The sequence below is a fragment of the Lepidochelys olivacea genome, assembly GCF_965140295.1.
Source record: "Lepidochelys olivacea isolate rLepOli2 genome assembly, chromosome: 2".
NCBI classification, from domain to species: Eukaryota; Metazoa; Chordata; order Testudines; family Cheloniidae; genus Lepidochelys; species Lepidochelys olivacea.
The window spans coordinates 83884213-83904621 of record NC_140412.1 but is presented as its reverse complement, the minus strand read 5'-3'; the positions used below and the strand labels follow the sequence as shown (position 1 = coordinate 83904621).

Sequence of the window (20409 nt, the reverse complement as noted above, 5' to 3'; positions counted from 1 at the left end):
CTCTCTTGGGCCCTGATCTTGCACACATTTACTCACATGATTAATTTTTCCTCACAGGAGTAGTACCATAGAAGTCAACTCTGCAGGGAGTATGGGCACGGAACTCCCAGTGAAGTTAACAGGAGTTCCATAGCTGGAGGGACTTGCAGCACAGGGCTCTTTGACAGTATTCCTGTTTTATGTAATGGTATCAATTCGGAGTACCAAGTAGATCTATATGTTTATTTGCCATGACTGCGTATGCTTATTTGTCATGGATTATGAAAGTCAGATAAATAAACGCAAATAATTTGCTGATTACCTTAAAAGCTTGGGATGAGATTCTGCTCCCAACTCCTACATTTTTATGCTTGAGTAAAGGAGACAGAATGGCATAAAAGGGCTCCACAAACCCTGGATCCATCTTCGGAAGAAGAAGTCTAACATGCAAAAGACAGCCACAGACTCTCTTCTGAGGACTCCCTCCCACATCCTGATGTAAGGAGAGTGTCTGGGGCAGGACTAGGGGTGGGATGGATGTGCTGGAAGCAAAGCTGCAGCACAGAGTACTGAGGAGATTTTGGGGAGCATTATTACTCATAGGCGACAATACCAGGCTCCCCATAAGTCAGACAGCTCCCATAAATTAGGCTGCCTAACTTACACCTGGGGCCACTTTGGCCCCTCGAGGTAGTCCAGAATCAGGAGGGTGCAAAGGTGGCTTAAAGTAACCTTAGCCCTTCCTTCCACTGGACTTTGAGGTCTGTGAAACACAACCCAAAATCTCATCCTTGAAGATTAAAAATATGTATTGCCCTACTTTTTCCATTTGACAAATAATGATTTTTCCTGCAATTTCAAAGGAACAGGAGTTAATGTGGCTCTTTGGGTACACTGGATTCTAGTGTGGTAACTACAGCCAAAGCCAGGATGGGAAGGGGAGTACATAGAAAGTAGCAGCTAAACAGTGGTGTCTATCAGTGCTATACCTGTAAAAGGTAGAATGATTCCAGAAACTTTGGGGAAGCATGTTCAGAAGTGGCACTTGTTACACACTTAAGAGGTATAGTATGTGCTTTCCCCAATGCCAGCGTCTGGAGTACTATCAAGTACATAAGATATGGGGCTATGAGCCTGCCTGATTACATTCCCCTTGGGATGGTCAGCACTAGCCATCTCAATCTCCTTGTACTTAAGAGCGCTGCCTGCAACACTGAGGCTGAGTCCTTCACAGGTGTGATGACAGGCTCTCAAGCACCTTCTCCCCCTTAAACAAATGCATGCAGAGACAGCCAAAATTTGTCCTTTTGTTGGTAATACTGTATTCTATAACAAATGTAAGAAGTTCTTATTTTAAAACAATATAATTGGTGCTGCTATCAACAACGCAAAACAATGCACAGTGTATTTATGATTTGTGTTCCGTTGGATGACTGGATGGCAATACAATAGCAAAGCAGAGATGTTTTTGTATTCCACAGGAACGGAGTGGTTGAATTAAAAACAGAACATTTAGAACCTGAAGGAACAGCTACAAGATTATTTTTAAAAAAAGAAGGGAGTATAAAGTAGACTGTAGGGTACTATCCCTTTAAACTTACTGGATCAGACCAATGGTCCATTTAGTCGTGTATCCTACTCAAACAATGGGCAGAAACAGATGCTTCAAAGAATGGTGTAAATTACCTATAATGAAATAACTTATTTGTGGCAATGGGAGATGCCCCCCATCAGTCAGTCAATGTCTGGTTTATGCTCTGAAGCAAGTGGGTTTATACACCTTATATATTTTTATTCTATCTAGTATATCTAGGGATAGCATTATAATAAGAACATCTTAGCTTTTTCCGAATCCTATTTTTCTGACTCCTACACTAAGGATCTGATCCAAAGCCCGCTACAGACAATGAAAAGACTCCCGCTGACTTCAAAGGGTACTCGATCAAGCCAAAGCTCTTGGACTCAATAATATCTTGTAGCACTGAGTTATATAGGTTAATCAATCACTACATAAAATATTTCCTTCAGTTTTGAATTTGTTGCTTTTTAATTTCAGTTAACATTGTTCAGCACTCAGCTTTTCTGAAACGTTAAACAAGAATGTTTGAAAACCACATTAAGGAGATGTTGCAACTCAGAAATCCTGGTTCTATTCCACGTTCTCAACATGTATGTACTCTAGTGCTTATATATGATTCTGATCCCGTCCACCCCGTATTCCTCCCACTCCCATCTTCTGTTCCCTTCGGTTGCTATCCTCTCTGCCCTGTCCCCTCCTATGCTCCCTATTCCTCCCCATCTTGACTCCGATCCCTGTCCCCATCTTCATTCACCCCCAGCTCCTGTCTCGGTATTCTCCTATCAACCCCAACCTACTCCTGCCCCCACTTTATTCCTCACCCCCTTAAATTCAAGTCAGTTTCCTCCAGAATGCTTGAGCACCAGCAAAAGAGCACTGGGAGGACAGGAGAGACAGCCTCCCTATTTTTAATTCTTGTGCCTCACACTACAGTGGTCCCTGTCAGCCAGGAAGAATAACTGCAGAGAAAGTTGTTCTCAGCTCCTGAAGCCCCAGAAGTAAGCATGCTCAGTCACTCTGTGCAGATGAAACATGCATAGCCTGGTTGGTACATACCCGCGAGTGCTTTGTGGGGATAGAGCATGCTCAGCACAGACAGAATCTTCAGAGAATTTAGCTGATAGCCTCTAGCAACCCACTGGCAAGCATGTCTAAATTGTTATTTTCAGAGGCTTATTTGGCAGATTTTCACAGGGATGGCTAAAAGCACATATCTGACACATAGGCAAGTCACCTGCCAAATTTCAAGTCCCGGCTCCAAAGCACAGAGGCATTATAGCTTCTCCGTAATATACTTTAACACGGGCAAAACAATTTATTTTTTCCCTAGCCTCATTCTCAAACAGCTAACCTGATTTTTTGCTGAACCTGTCCAAACAAACAAAGAAAAAAGTTATTCCTTGATTTTAGCAAAACTTTTGACATGGTCTCCCATGGTATTCTTGCCAGCAAGTTAAAGTAGTGTGGGCTGGATGAATGGACTATAAGGTGGAGAGAAAGCTGGCTAGATCGTCAGGCTCAACGGGTAGTGATCAATGGCTCCTTGTCTAGTTGGCAGCCGGTATCAAGCGGAGAGCCCCAAGGGTTGGTCCTGGGGCCGGTTTTGTTCAATATCTTCATTAATGATCTGGAGGACGTGGATTGCACCCTCAGCAAGTTTGCAGATGACACTAAACTGGGAGAAGAGGTAGATATACTGGAGGGTAGGGATAGGATACAGAGCGCCCTAGACAAATTAGAGGATTGGCCCAAAAGGAATCTGATGACGTTCAACAAGGACAAGTGCAGAGTCCTGCACTTAGGACAGAAGAATTCCTCGCACCGCTACAGACTAGGGACCGAATGGCTAGGCAACAGTTCTGCAGAAAAGGACCTAGGGGTTACAGTGGACAAGAAGCTGGATAGGAGTCAACAGTGTGCCCTTGTCGCCAAGAAGGCCAATGGCATTTTGGGCTGTGTAACTCGGGGCATTGCCAGCAGGTCGAGGGATGTGATCGTTCCCCTCTATTCGACATTGGTGAGGCCTCATCTGGAGTACTGCATCCACCATTAGGCCCCACACTACAAGAAGGATGTGAAAAAATTGGAAAGAGTCCAGCGGAGGGCAACAAAAATGATTAGGGGACTGGAACACATGACTTATGAGGAGAGGCTGAGGGAACTAGGATTGTTTAGTCTGCAGAAGAGAAGAATGAGGGGGGATTTGATAGCTGATTTCAACTACCTGAAAAACCTGCCTGAGGCAGACATCTGGCCTGGAAAATATCAGTCTCAACAGCTAAGTTATGGTTTAATCATGGCTATTTTTAGTAAAAAAAAAGTCATGGACAGATCACGGACAAAAAAGAAAAATTCACAGCCAGTTCATGACTTATACCATAATACCCCTGATTGTATCTGGAGGGGAGGGAGCCCTAGGGCACCAGCAGTTGCTGCGGCTGCTATGGGGAGGGAGGAACAGGGAGCCCCGGTGCCAGTCACCCCAGAACCACCGCAAGCCGCATTGGCCGCTGCTTGGGCAGTCCCCGGGGCCAGCTGCCAGGGGCTGCCAGAGCAGCAGCCAGTGTGGCTGGCACCGGGGCCGGGGCTGCTCCAGCAGCAGCTGGTGTGGCTGTCCCCAGGGCTGCCTGAGCAGCTGGTCCTGGAGGCAGCTGCTTGGGCGGCCATGGGGTCAGCCACACTGGCCGCTGCAGAAGTCACAGCGGTCTCAGAAATTCACAAAATCCATGACTTCCATGACCTCTGTGACAGACATGAAGCCACTGTTATAAGCAACGGAAAACAGGGTCCTATAATGGAAGGCTTTGAGCAACCTTTAACCATTGTTGCTACCAACACAACCTATTTGTAATAACCATATAAATAGCAATGCATGCAGTTTGAACTGATGTTATTTAAAGCCTCATGGGCAGTAGTGCAAATTATAAAAATCACATCAATTTCATGCTGCTGCTTGGGAGAACTTTAAAAGAAAAAAGGAGACTAAGAGGCAGAGTGGAGTCACTATCTTCACAACAGCCAAGTGAGAACGAGAAACTTCCTTACCCTTTCTAGCAGCCATGAGGAGACTTTAAGTTTATCAGATATCTATTAGCTAGAAACCGATCTAAAAGAAAGTCCCCAAGCCAAGTCAAGGAACATCATCCTAGGGATAAAGTGAGTTTTCATTGCCCTGGGATCAGTGGTTTTGCGCTCATCCTTCTGGCCTCATACAGACACATTCACGAACTACTCTTTAACCTTTTGTATGTGATTCTGTCTAGTAGATGTGTCAGGGGTTTTGGGTTTTTTTACTTTGAACTTTGGGGTACAGATGTGGGGACCCACATGAAAGACCCCCTAACCTTATATTTTATCAGCTTAGGTTAAAAACTTTTCCAAGGCACAAATTTTTTGTCCTTGGACGGGGTATTGCCACCACCACCAAGTGATTTAAACAAACATTTAGGTAGGGGCCACTTGGAACCCTATCTCTCCAAGCCCCTTTACCCCCTTTTTTGGGGAGGCTTGAGAATAATATACCAACCAAATAGGTTAACAAGGTGAGCACAGATCATAGCGTGGGGTTTTTAGGACACTAAAAACCAATTCGGTTTTAAAATTAAAAAAAGAAAAAACTTTTTATAATAAAGAGGAAAAAAAACCACCTCTGTAAAATTAAAATAAAAGATAATTTTACAGGGTAATAAAAAGATTTAAAACACAGAGGGGTTCTTTTTAGGCTTAACTTTAAAGTTATAAAACAGGAATAAACCTTTCTTTTGGCATATCCCCCCAAGGCCCTTTATCCCCTTTTTTGGGAAGGCTTAAAGATATTATACCAACCAAATAGGTTAACAAGGTAAGCACAAACCAAACCCTTGGGTTTTTAGAACACTAAAAACCAATTAGGTTTTAAAATTAAAAAAAAAAAAACTTTATTATTAAAAAAAAGGTAAAAACACACCTCTGTAAAATTAAAATAAAAGGTAATTTTACAGGGTAAAAAGGTTTAAAATTAAGCCTCAAAATTTTTTTGTGTGTGTTTTAAAATTACAAAACAAAAATAAACCTCTCTTTTGGCATAAAAAAATTTACAAGCTAAAACAAATAATTTAATGCATTTTTTTACTATTACTTACAATTTTTGTAATTTTAAATATATTATTTTAGTAAAAAAGCTGCATTACCTACTTGGTTTTTCTTTTTAAACACACATACAAAACACGCATGTCGTGGAAACTGTAGCAGACTTTATATATACACAGAGAATATGAAAAAAAAAATTAAACTAATTAACCCCTTGCAGGTAAGTAATTCTGTACCTTTGGCCAAAAAAAAAAGGGGGGGGGGGTTATATTACTACATACATAAAGGTTGTTACCCTTCCCTTTATATTTATAACAAGGTGCTTATATGTATGGTTAATTCAGAATCAGTAACACTGACCAGATTACAAAATTCCTGTAACATTTTAAAACACTAACGTCTAGCGGTGGGACCATTTTCATATAAATACCACAAATTATGATACTCTAGAATTTTTCCCTTTTAAACAGTCTATTATTATCTAAATATACAGAGAGAGAGAGATTGTGAGTGAGAGAGAGAGCAAGCATGCGCTTGCATGTGTGTACACACAAAAATATGTAGATAAGAATCAAAAATACAAAACTTGATGATAGTACATAACATTAGTTTGTTTCCTCCATACTTACTGATGGTTGCTGTAGTATGTAAATCCTACAAAAGGCAGCTGGTTGCCAACAAATGCTTTTGGTATAGGGAATGTTTCTTCCTCTCCCTTGTCTTCTTCCAAATCATCAAAGTTACTAGTGTCAATATCACTACTTAAATCAGGAACAACTGGTGCTACAGCTACAATAAAATAAAATTATTATTCCACTCAAACGATAACCAGCTGAATGACAAATGTAAATGTTATTATCAATATTAGAATTTTCCCTTCTGTTACAGTCTTACAGTCCATAATTTTTGTTGTTATTTTAAATAGTCATGCCTTGACATTTAGGGATCTGTGTATGTCAGTAGGTGGACGGATGCGACAGTAATCATCTGAACAAATTTAGGTCCTGATCCCATAGTGTATGGGGCAATGCAGATTCAGTAGGGTACAGCAGTTCACTTTTGTGCTATGTAATACATAGGATCAGGGCCTCAACTTAGATCTGTCAAATTAACCATGCACATCATGAAAAGTCAATAGAGGAGTTCAGAAACAAAAACTGAAGTGAAGACCAGTGAAGAATCAGTAAGTTCTTTAGTGCCAGAGTCTCGTGTGTTCTGGCTCCTTTGTGTCACTCTGGCCATAAAAGAGAGGCAGAAAAAAGCCAGATTTGACCAGCTGAGAACTTTGTTGGTGTTGATGAGTTCTCAGTTGGAGCAGAGCAAGCATATTTGGTTCCTGCACTACACATCTTTCCCTACTCAGCCATGGATCAGAGGGCATGTCAGGGACATACAGAGACAGAAGGGGGCTTGATCAGAGCACCTCCTACCCAACCCCCAACTGACAAAGTCTGTTTGGAGACTAAGAGCAAGGAAAGTTTAGAGCAGAGGTCTCAAACTCCTGGCCCGCGGGCCACCTGCGGCCCAAGAACTTCCCCACTGTGGCCCGTGGAGGAGAGACACAGGCAGGCAGTTGCCCGCGATGTCCGCTGTAGGAGCCGCCCCTCCGTAGCTCCCATTGGCTGGGAGAGGGACAGAGATATCATCATTAGTTGCCAGGCAGAGTCAGCCATGGAGGCAGCATCACTTTTTTCCACAATGAATATAAACAAGTCAAAATACCAAACACAATTATCTGAGGCACACCTCGCTGCAATCCTGAAAGTTTCAACTGCTCAGTCACGGAGGCCAAACATCAACAAACTGACAGAACTGAAGCGCTGCCCAGTGTCTGGCAAACACTTAAAACTCTCTGGCAAGCAAAGCATTGTATAAAGTTGTATAACAGCTTTATTATTTCTAATAAATTCAAAATAAAAAATACAATATAAATGTTTTCTTTTTTGAACATCATCTTAAGTGACATTATTGTCCTGCTGGGAGGATTTGAGGACTGGCACTGGCCCTAAGGCAAATTGAGTTTGAGACCCCTGGTTTAGAGCATTCCCCACTGAATGGATCAAAATTCTGGGCAGCAGAGAATCTGGCCCTCAATTCTCCAAGAGGTTAAGGTACAAAGAAAAGCCCCATATTTTCAATAACTCTGAAGAACTGTGTTGGCTTTACAAAGGCTGGCTTTCGGCAGGCAATTTTTGCATTCAAATCTATTCATTTATCACATGCACTTACACTGTTCCCGTTCTTTCAAGAAAAAAAGTTTATTTTGGGTTCAAATCAAAATTAAGTGTTTTTAAAACTATTTCTATAACAAGGAGATACAGTTACTCTCATGCCTTATAATCACGCATCCTTTGGTCTTGCCACAAGCCCCTTTGTGGGCAACCATTTGCACCAGCAGTAAAGAATGATTACTTATCCTTTGGTGCGCATACGTGTGCAATCGGATTCTTCTGAATATCAAACTACATTGGGGGAGGGGGAGCCTATACATATACCCCCTCATGCTCCCATATGAGGGCATAAAGAGTGAGCCAGCCACCACCCTCCCACAGTTCCCTCAACTCAAACCCTGTGATAACTGAAGGCTTCAAAAAGCAGGAATGGGAGGGGAGCTCCCACAGGTCATTGGATCCACACTGCCAAAAACATCTCAAAGAACCACAGTTACTGTAGGGTAAATAACCTTCCTTTATTTTTGAGTATGTGTCAGTATGGATTCCAGGTAAGCAAATGGCAAGCAGTATCCCTCTAGGAAGGTGGTAATGAGGAGTTCCAGCTAAATCACTTGAATAATGATTTTAGTACTGCTCTACCAGCTAAGTCCAAGCAAAAGATGTCTGACAGAAGTCCATGGGTTACTCTACATCATTGCTTTGCAGATATCTGATACTTGTCCATTTCTGATGCCGCCTGAGCTTTGGTGGAGTGAGTCTGATATATGATGGGAGAGGTATACCAGCCAACTGGTAACATGAGGAGATTCTTTGTGTATCCATTTTGAAAGTCATCTTGATGAGATGGCCTGACTTTTAGAGCGCCTGGCTATAATGAGAAATAGACAGGGCCACAGACTGAACAGTTTGATCCTCTCAACATAATAAAGCGAAGTCCTGGACACAGCTAGTACAGTAGAACCTCAGCGTTATGAACACCAGAGTTACAAATTGACACGTCAGCCATACACCTCATTTGGAACTGGAAGTACACAATCAGGCAGCAGCAGAGAAGGAAAAAAGCAAATACTGTGTTAAACCTAAACTACTAAAATAAAAAGAAAAGCAGCATTTTTCTTGTGCACAGTAAAGTTTCAAAGCTATATTAAATCAACGTTCAGTTGTAAACTTTTGAAAAAAACAACCATAATGTTTTGTTCAAAGTTACGAACATTTTAGAGTTACAAATAACCTCCATTCCCAAAGTGTTTGTAACTCTGATGTTCTACTGTATAGGCAATTTCTTTTCTCCCAGTGCCTAGTATGGTTTCAGGAAGAAGAAAGGTAGGTTGATTAACTGGTTTAGATGAAAATCTGAGACCACCTTGGGAATGAATTTCAGATGAGGTCTTGCACCATCTTGTCTCTGTGGGGTGTTGTATACGGGAGCTCAGCGTAAGTGCCAGAAGCTCTCACACTCTTCTGGCCAAAGTAATAGCCATGAGGAAGATTAACTTCAGTGCATGTCAGGAGCATTCTGAGAGGTTCCATGAGGCTTGGGAAAATTTGGTTGAGCTCCCAGGCAGGAATAAATTCTTCACACAGTTGGTAAGTATTTATTCCCATGGAGGAACTCTGATACGGTCAGATGAGAAAAGAGAACTGTGTAAGTGAACAAAAAGTAAAATTATTGCAAAGTGGATCTTAACAGAACTGAATGAAAGACCAGCCTTCTTCCAGAGCAACAGATACTCAAGGATCTCCAGTATCAAGACCTGAACTGAATCCAGACCACGTTGATGTGCCCACGTTGAAAATGTCTTCTATTTAGAAGAGTAAGTCTTTCTGGCTGACATTTTCCTGTTTTGTATCAAGATTTTCTGGACGCAGTGACTTTGGGTCTGGATAGAGTAGCTGTCGCAGCCAGACCTAATGGTCAGAGCCAGAGTCCATAGTCATGAGACAGGAGTCAAAAGTCAGGATACAGGGATCAGAAGCAAGAGACAAACTTGAGATCAGAACCATGAGTCAGGAACCAGAGTCAGGCCGGCTCAGGATACTAGGAGGTTAGAGGCTGGAGAAAAAACTGGAGATCAGGAACCACAAATCAGATGCCATGAGTCAAGCCAGGTCAGGATGCTGAAAAAAAAAAAAAATCAAGCCAGGGGAGCAGGAAGCAGAAGGCACACTGTCTGGGACAGGGTGAAGCCCAGTTGTTGAAACAGCTTCCTGGTCCTGCTGTTGGCTTAAGTACGGCCAACAGCTCTGGGACTCTGCCAATAGGACCCCAGGGGCAGAGCCTCAAACTGGAGCTGGGTTTCATGGATCCTAGGTAAGCAGTTGTCAGTAGGCTATCAGGTGGAGGTTTGGAGCGTGGCCACTCCCATTAACAGACCCAAGTTTGAGACAGCGGGTCATGACAGTAGCTGTCAATAGTGTTGGAAGATCAGGTGCAGGCAGTCCAGAAACTAAATGTATATCTGTAACAGTTCTGTCATCCAAAACTGCCTCTGCCAGTATGGAGCTTACATTAATAGATTCTAGGTACAGAAATTTTCACTCCCCTACCACAGCCAGCCAGATGGGGATTTGAACCCAAGGCCTCTAGCATTGGGAGCAGAATCCACGTTCCTACCCCATCAGGCCATCTAGGAGAACATTAGTGGCTTTTTCTCCTCAGATTTTGGAACTCACCCTGAATATCAGAAAAATCAGTGGAAAGGCATATAGGAGGCCTTGGGACTACTGAAGAAGGAGGCATCTAGTATCAAGCCCAGACTCAGGCATGGTCTGGAATAGTTCTAATCATTGGTGGGAAATAGGTACTGTAACAAAGGAATATCAGACCTCTGATGGACATCTGCAGTGACCACTCAAGAGAAATTACAGATGGTCTACTCAGAAAATCTACCAAGTTAACTCCTGGGAAGTGAAAAGCCATGGGGGTAAACTTTTGTAGGTGGCATCATTGCTTGGGTTTCATATCTTCCAGACAGAGGAGAGAGAGGCTTGTGCCTCCTGGCTTGTTTATCCAGAGCATGGCAGAGGTGTCATCTGCCAGGACGTGCACTGTGGAATTTTGAAAAACAGATAAAACTGTCATGGATGCTACCCTGATGTCTCTGAGCTCCAGAACATTGATGTGGAGCTCCTTGTTTTCTGGAGTCTAGGTCCTTTGCATTTGTAAGTGACCCAGGTTGGCTCCCCACCCTGTCCCTGACGCATCCATGATTAAAGTCCTTGTCAGAGAGGTGGCAGAAGAGCAGTACCCTTCCACACGTTTGTGGGTTCCTTCCACCATCCCAGTTCAGTAACAATGTAAGGTGGACTCATGACCTTCTTGCTCATTTGGTGTTCTGCAGGGAAACCAAGCAATATGAGCCAAAGTAGGAGCAGTCACAGATGAAATCTGGCAAGTGGCATCACATATGTGCACACTAACATATGGCCTAGCAGTCCCAGACACATGTGGTCATGTTTGAGTCTTTCTTGAGCCCTAGTGATTGCACTGACAGAAGGTAGGCTATCTTCGGGAAGGTACGCCTTCATCGACCTGGAGTCAACAAAGGCTCCTATGAACTCTATCATCTACAGTGGCAAGAGAAATGATTTTTTGTAGTTCACCAGAATGCTCAATTGAGATAACAGGGAGATGGCATAATTCCAAGCTTGCCGCCATCTCCTGCTAGGATCTTCCCTTGATCAGTCAATCCTCCAGGTAAAGGTAACAGTGAATGCCCCTTCTTCTGAGACATGTCACTATTACTGATAGGCACTTTGTGAAGACTTTCAGAGTTGTGGAGAGTCCAAATGGCAGTACCTTGTGCTGGTTATGACTGGGCCAGATGGAGGCTACATGGAAATATACATCTTGCAAGTCAAGAGTTGCACACAATTCTTGAGCATGACGTGATGGAATTAGAAAGTGTTAACATCCTGATTCTGAGGCAGCATTTGTATTTGTTCAGTCTCCTCAGGTCTAGGATAGAACAAAACAACAAAAAAAACCTGTCTTCAGGATAAGAAAATATCAGGAGGAGAAGTCTCTTCCCTGAACTCTTGCACTATGACTTCTACAGCTCCTACACACAACACTTAAACAGGCTGTCATGATAAGAAGTCCCTGAAAAGGAACAGGGAAACAGGGTGGATAGGAGGCATGCATTGGAAATGCTCCCGCAGGCAGGTGTGGGGGGGAGGTGGGGAGGCAACCCTCCAAAGTTTGGGGACTGTTGTCTGGATGGCCTCCACTTCAGTAAAAGAGGGACCAATCTCCCTGTGGACAGGCTGGCTAGAGTAGTCTGCAGGGGGTTAAACGAATAGCAAAGAAGAGGGTAAAAAGAGGGAAGATACGAGCACTCAGCACAAAATCAATATGTTGAGAACAAATTTAGTCAAGAGCCCAAAGGACATGAAGAGAAGAAATTTCTGAATTGCCTACACACTAACACTAGGAGCCTGGGTGGCAAACAAGAGGAATTGTTCATGAGCATAAATTTGATCTAGTTGGTATTACTTAAATCTGGTGTGACGATTCACGATTGGATGTTAAAATCAACGGTTATAATCTATTTAGGAAGTACAGAGTGGGCAAAGGGGGTGTGTGGAGTGGCTCTCTACATCAAAAATGGGATTACTTGTTTCCAAGTCACTAACAACTTGGAAGAAAATGATCTCGAATGCTTATGGATCAATGTCCTAACAGATAAAGCGTAAGATGAGCTATTAGTTGGTGTCTGCTGCAGACCACCAAATCACACTAGGGAACAGGATATGACCACTTCCTTGCGCACCTGTCTATACGGGGAAAAAAAACCTGCGCGATCACGTGGGTCCTTCAATTTGAGTGACGTGTGCCAATACTAAAACACTCTTGGAATTTCTAAATGTTATAGATTACAATTTCCTAACTCAAAAAGTTTTGCATGCAACACGGGGAAACTATGTTAGACCTTGTTCTAACAAAGAGGAACTGACCACAGAACTAAGAGATAATGGTAGCTTAGATACAAGCCAGAGATGGTAAGGCTCAAAACCGCTCCACCCTTTATGCCCTCACACCAGAGCATGAAGAGGCTCAGGGTGCATGCACAGTTCCAATGGACATTGCTATTCAAAAGAATCCAATCTTGGGCACATGAGGTATATGCACACCTACAATGGGATCCACACTGACATATACTCAAAGAACACTGAACTACAACAGTACCAGCCATTACCCTCTCCCGTAAAAATCTACCTCCTTGGGCTTGATGAGCATGACCTCATACCACCCACTCTGAAAAAGTGTGACTGCACAGTTCTTACCTTATACAAAAAGTTTTATCCTTGTGAGTTCAGTTTATGAAAAAAAATTAAATAATCTTTATAAAAATAAAGATGAAGAGATTCAACCCTGAATCAAACTATAAAAATAAATAAGCCACAGCACTACCCTCCCAGGCATAAACCTGAACAAACAGGCTTTACACTGTGTTCTAAAGGTTAAACTGATGTGATTTTGTCAGACCCGTGGGAGAAAGAATGCAAGAGTTGAATGACCCTATACTGAAAACTTTGCCTCCAGCTCCCAGGCTTTCAAAGTGAGACATGATTAGCAAGAAGTTACCAGTTGAGCGCCACTGTGTGATGACCCAGAGGAGAATTATTCAGATAACTCAGACAAACATTGTGCTTAAAAAAATATAGTTCCTGAAGCACAGTGATAATATGCTTTCTATGGCTCAAACCAATAAGCAAGCAGACAGATGCATTCTGTACCACAAACTTCTAAGACACTTTAATCCCATGTCAAAACTTTCTATTGTCACTTACCTTCCAGAAGCTTATGATATCATTATGAATTAAGAAATAATAAATACAGAAGACAATATTGCTAAGAAACTGATCTGGTCTAAGCATTTGCTAAAAGAAAAAAAAACAGACTGAAGAAAATCTTGAACTATGTGGGAAATCTAAACAGACTTGCCTCTTAGCAAAGTATTGAGCAAAATGTTAATTACATTAATTCAGTATTTAAAGAGAAAAAAGCCTTCCATTAGAACAGACAGGTGACAGCCCTTTTGCTGATACACCATGTAAATAAGAGAATATTACTGCTTCAGTACAAAGAACTACTTACTGTCTCTAAGAGTTTCCCAAGCCCACTGATCATTTTTGAAGAAGAGGTGTCGTTTGATTTCTTCTACACCATTTCGTCCTAACCTCACTTCCCTGTAAACAAATGTTTAAAAACAAACAAAAACAAAAAAACACCATGTAAGATTTTTCCTTTCCTTTAACGAGGTCAAATATCCTAGAGTTTAGAGGTGAGAGTCTACATCTGCCAACTAAGGGCAGTATAAAAGCTCTAGTTTCTCTGAATTTGTAACACAGAATGCCCTATACCAGCACAAGTAGGTTCATGGCGTTTCTTCCCTTCATCCCATAATGCAATCTGGTCTTAGGTCTTGTCTACCACAGGAAAGTTTTACTAGTTATACTGATATAGTCGTATCTGTAGAACATCGCTCTCTTTCCCCACCCACCCCCATATATATGGGCTCTCATTCAGGTATAGCTATCGCATTTTTGGTTTAGCTTAAACCAAATATGCCAGAGTTATAAGTGACATAAGCTAAACATACTAACCAACGAACTCCACTCTTATTCTACAATTAGAGTACCTAAAAGGAGATGTTATACTGATACAATTATATTCATTTAAATTCACACCTTTGGGCATACAAAATAAATTTTTAAATGTAGACAAGGCCTTATGCTATCAAATTTGCAGCTAAAGAAGTGTCCCTTTAATTTAAGAAACTGGGCCCAATTATTCTCTCACTTCCATTGTTTCAGAGTAACAGCCGTGTTAGTCTGTATTCGCAAAAAGAAAAGGAGTACTTGTGGCACCTTAGAGACTAACCAATTTATTTGAGCATGAGCTTTCGTGAGCTACAGCTCACTTCATCGGATGCATACCGTGGAAACTGCAGCAGACTTTATATACACAGAGAGATCATAAAACAATACCTCCTCCCACCCCACTGTCCTGCTAGTAATAGCTTATCTAAAGTGACCATCAAGTTGGGCCATTTCCAGCACAAATCCAGGTTTTCTCACCCTCCACCCCCCTACACACAAACTCACTCTCCTGCTGGTAATAGCCCATCCAAAGTGACCACTCTCCCTACAAATGTGCATGATAATCACGGTGGGCCATTTCCAGCACAAATCCAGGTTTTCTTACCCCCCCACCCCCATACACACACAAACTCACTCTCCTGCTGGCAATAGCTCATCCAAACTGACCACTCTCCAAGTTTAAATCCAAGTTTAACCAGAACGTCTGGGGGGTGGGGGGGGTAGGAAAAAACAAGGGGAAATAGGCTACCTTGCATAATGACTTAGCCACTCCAGTCTCTATTTAAGCCTAAATTAATAGTATCCAATTTGCAAATGAATTCCAATTCAGCAGTTTTTCGATGGAGTCTGGATTTGAAGTTTTTTTGTTTTAAGATAGCGACCTTCAACTTCAAATCCAGACTCCAGCGAGAAACTGCTGAATTGGAATTCATTTGCAAATTGGATACTATTAATTTAGGCTTAAATAGAGACTGGTAGTGGCTAAGTCATTATGCAAGGTAGCCTATTTCCCCATGTTTTTTCCTACCCCCCACCCCACCCCCCGGACGTTCTGGTTAAACTTGGAGAGTGGTCAGTTTGGATGAGCTATTGCCAGCAGGAGAGTGAGTTTGTGTGTGTATGGGGGTGGGAGGGTGAGAAAACCTGGATTTGTGCTGGAAATGGCCCACCTTGATTATCATGCACATTTGTAGGGAGAGTGGTCACTTTGGATGAGCTATTACCAGCAGGAGAGTGAGTTTGTGTGTGTGTTTTCTGGAGGGGGGTGAGGGGGTGAGAGAACCTGGATTTGTGCTGGAAATGGCCCACCTTGATTATCATGCACATTGTGTAGAGAGTTGTCACTTTGGATGGGCTATTACCAGCAGGAGAGTGAGTTTGTGTGTGGGGGGGTGGAGGGTGAGAAAACCTGGATTTGTGCTGGAAATGGCCCAACTTGATGATCACTTTAGATAAGCTATTACTAGCAGGACAGTGGGGTGGGAGGAGGTATTGTTTTATGATCTCTCTGTGTATATAAAGTCTGCTGCAGTTTCCACGGTATGCATCCGATGAAGTGAGCTGTAGCTCACGAAAGCTCATGCTCAAATAAATTGGTTAGTCTCTAAGGTGCCACAAGTACTCCTTTTCTTTTTGTGACTTCCATTGTTGTAAATCAGTAACTCCATAAAAGTCAGTTTCATTTGCTGTAGGTGAGAGGAAAATCAGGATCATTATCTCTTGTCCAAGTTCTTTACGATATAAACAGTATTCACTGACAGCATTCACACACTTTCAGAAAGAGCAGAACCAACCAATCAATAACACTGCTCCATATGACTCAGTCAACTTTCCTATGCAGCATTTCCATGTGCAGACCACTGCTACTTGGCTACAATGCAAAAGAAAATGAAAAAGACAGGTAAAAAAGAAAACAATAAAAAGAGGGGAGAGGGAAAAGGATTGAGAAGGCAAGACAAGGAAAAAAACGACAGACCGAGAAAGATGAAATGAGAGGAAGAGAAACAGACAACAATATTAGGGCAGAGGTAATGGCAAGGATAAAAACTAACACTGGTACTCCACATACAATGTTCACTTTAAAATTGAAATAAATTATTACAATTAGATTTTTTGTAGTCCACCAGACTACCATAAAATAAAATGTTACCCTTATAATAATCTAAAAATTTTTAAATACAATTTTTTCTTACTTCAGAACTTAAGATTCTCTCTTCTCTTGCCGTATACTCACCTAGATATTTGTTTACACTGTTGGAGCCTGGATAACATTTAACCCCATGCTCTCAAAATCCCACACTGAATTTGAAATGTCCAGAATTAACTTTCCTATTGTCTTTTTATGGAATTTAAAAGATTGATTTCCCAACTATGTTTTCAATTAGTTCCCAGGTAAGCATGTAATTCTGTTTTTAAGCGTTATTAATTTACTCTAAAATCAAGCAACTTCCATTTAGCAATGTAGCAAGTGCTATGTCAAATTAACAATTTAAAAGTTTCCATGATGAAAAACACTTCTCATGTGTACAAACTGTGAATTAAATGCGAATTTAAGATAGGAATGCCAAATTGACATTTCAAGTCTATTTTTATTTGCAAGCCCTATTGATGAGAGTGGAATAACATTTGAGATGCTAGCAACTGAACCAACAAAATTCTCTGGTTCCATTGCCCTTATCACCTGGGGAATCAGAATATCACACACACACAGTCTTTACTTTTTAAGGGAATGTGAGTTGGTTTTTGTAACTTAAAAGAAAAGCCTATCGAAGCTTATAGTGAAGAATAAGATTAGATGAGACTAAATACGCAGGCTGTCTGTTTTAAAATCTTTTTTTTCTGTAATGTTTTGTTCCAACTAGTAAATAAAAATAGTCTTTTTTAAGGCTTTAGTCAATATGACTATTCACAGGTTCCCAAACGGAGGAAATGCAGATGCCTGAAACCTAGTCAGGCCTATGGGGTGATATGCAGCTGAAATACACACAGTAGTGTACAGGTATCCTAGTCAAATAAGGGGAGAAATTGTGAGATTCCAGCCCAAGAAAGGTAAAGAGACGTGGAGGGCAGGAGAAGGGGAGAAGAAAAAAGAAAAAAATGAAAATAAGTAAACCTGATGGAGGTGCACTCAGAGAGACAAGAAAAAGGATAGAAGGTATAGCTGGCCTCACATCTGTGAGGGTGTCTATATGGTAGAAGAAATATATTACATAAAAGGTCAGAACAATGGATGTTTCTGATACTGTTCAACAGTTTAGAATACCACTAGAAAATCATGTATACACAAAATGCTTTTTTTGTTTTGGTCACAAGAGGAGAAAATGTTATTAACAAAAACTTATTTAAAATTCTGAATAAAACTTTGAGCTATTTTACCTGTCAGTTAAGAAGGCACATATAAGGTTTTTTGCATCTTTAGAGATATCATTATCATCAGGGAAGGTAAGAGAGTTCTTATGGTTCATAATCTTACTATATGTTCCAACCAAGGAATCCGCATAAAAAGGTGTATCACCTGAAGAAACAGCAGTACAAAAATTAAATATCTTCATATAATATAAATATCAAAAGTAGTGGAAGTTTTAATTTAGAACATTTTATTTCTTTATCATACACTGTGCCTTTGAAGGCTCTCAGTGCCCATACACAATTAGAAGTGCATACATTCTTCTTTAATAAAAATATCTACTAATAGTCCCCATATTTGAGTTCTATAGCACACCACTTACTTAAAAACTTGATGTTTGACATACAATGTGCAAGTTTCTACTTTTTGTGCACATTCATTTTAGACCTTAATAAGTATAAAATAAGTATTTCCAGGCTCTATAGTAAAACAAATGCCTAAGGAACCTTAAACATTTGATTATAACATCATTTAAACCAAGGTTACTGTCAGATAACAACATTTAAAACATCTAAGGTTTTCAGACAATGCCTCAAAAGGAAACACAATGAAGATCCCATTATTATCCGTTTTTCGTGTTACTCAAATTACAAGAAACAAATTTGTCACAAGATGTCTTGATATATGCTGGTATGCAGCTGAACTTCATTGAACGGCTTGACTTTTTAATTTTTCTAATTCAACTTTGACATTCCTGCAGTTATCTGGATTATTGTTGAACACGAGCCAGAGTTCGCCTTGCTTCCATTTTTACAAAATGGAAATCAAGAAAAACATAACATTTTGAATAGCTCTTGGAGAAAATTTTAAAAATGCCATTAATGAGAAGTGTATGTAAAAGTGTGGGGAGAGGGACCTAAAAAAGGTAGACAAGTGTGGGGAGTCTTGGCTGGAAAAAAACAGTTACTAACTTTTTGTAACTGTTGTTCTTTGAGATGTGTTGCTCATGTTCATTCTATGCTAGGTGTTTACATCGCACATGCACAGTTGCTGGAGATTTTTTTCCCTTACTGGTATCCGTGGGACCAGCCGTAGGGTCTCTGCAATCTCTGCAAACATGCTGGGGCTCTGTAATCTCTCAGTTCCTTCTTGCCAGTAACTCCGATAGAGGAATAGGAGGGCAGGTCATGGAATGGACACAAGAAACACATCCTGAGAACAACAGTTACAAAAGGTTAACAACCATTTTTTCTTCGAGTGCTTGCTCATGTCCATTCCATGCTAGATGACTCACAAGCAATACCCCCGAGCTCAGAGTTCATGGACATGCTGATTGCAACACTGCTTTCCTGAAACTGGCATCGTCACGGGCCTGTTTCATGAAAGCGTAGTGGGATGTGAAGGTATGAACAGACTACCATGTTGCGGCTCTGCAGATGTCCTGGATTGGTATCTGTGTGAGGAACACTGCTGACAAAGCCTGGGCTCTCATGGAATGAGCGATCATGATGGCCAGAGGCGGAACCTTTGCCTGCTCATAGTAAGCTCAGATGCAGGCAGTTATCCAGGATTAGAGTCTTTGGGATGACACCGGTAGTCCTTTCATCCTTTTCACTACTGCTACAAAAAGTAGTGTAGACTTACAAAAGGGCTTAGTCCTCTCAATATAGAAGACCAGGGCCAGCCTAACATCTAACATATGAAGCAGATGTTCCTCATCAGTGCTGTGGGGCTTTGGAAAGAAGACTTGCAGAAAAATGTCCTGGTTGTTATGGAATTGCGACATCACCTTCGGGAGGAAAGCCGGGTGGGCCTGCACCTGAACCTTGTCCTTGAAGAACATCATATAAGGGGATTCTGAGTCAGGGCTTTGATCTCGGAAACCTTCTGGCCAAAGTGATCAACACTAGGAAGGCAACCTTCCAAGAGAGGAGCAGTAAGGAACAAGATGCCAATGGTTGGAAGCGGGAGCCCCAAGAGCTTTGATAGGACCAGGTTTAAGTCCCATCGGAAAATCAGGTCACAAACTGTATGCAGCGTCTTCCAAGTCCTTGAGGAACCTGATCATCATCTTGTGTGAGAAGACTGATCTGCCCTGTATTGAAGGTAGGAAGGTGGAGATGGCTGCCAAGTGAACATTAACAGATGATAGAGCCAGACCTCGATGTTTCAGGTAGAGCAGATACTTCATGATGGACTGCAGGGAAGACCAAGATGGAGAAAGATTCCATGTGGAGGTCCAAAAAGTGAAATGCTTCTACCTAACCATCCACCAAGACTATCTACTTGGCTTTCTCCTACCTAGCAAGACTTGCTGAACCTGATTCGAGCAGTCTTGCTCCTCAGGGTTCAGTGACGCACCAGCCAAGCCATCCGGTATAGGGAGGTAAAGTCTGGGTGAAGCAACCAGCTGTGGTCTTCCAAAATCAAGTCCAGATGGGGTGGCAGCGCTAGTGGACCTGCCACTGAGAGGTCCAGAAAGATGCTGAATCACTGCTGGATAGATCATGATATCATGAGACAACAGAGTTATCATGATAACCTTTGCCTTGTCCCTCTTGATCTTTAGGAGAACCTTGTAAACCCAGGGGATCAGGAGGAAGGCGTACAGCAGGTCATCTGCCCATGAGAGCAGGAAGGCATCGGAAAGGGAGCCC

The 20409-nt window shown here is 41.7% G+C and overlaps 1 protein-coding gene across 2 annotated transcripts in view; it reads right to left on the bottom strand.

Moving 5' to 3' along the window:
* The window catches only part of ROCK1 (Rho associated coiled-coil containing protein kinase 1), a 182088-nt gene that overhangs the window by 67374 nt on the left and 94305 nt on the right, over positions 1 to 20409 (bottom strand). For both annotated transcript variants that reach the window (XM_084620659.1, XM_084620660.1), the window contains exons 8-10: positions 17782 to 17920; positions 13901 to 13992; positions 6256 to 6415 (exon numbers count right to left, since the gene is read on the bottom strand). In XM_084620659.1, coding sequence (XP_084476785.1) covers positions 6256 to 6415; positions 13901 to 13992; positions 17782 to 17920 — 391 coding nt within the window. The remainder of the gene's footprint in view (positions 1 to 6255; positions 6416 to 13900; positions 13993 to 17781; positions 17921 to 20409) is intronic.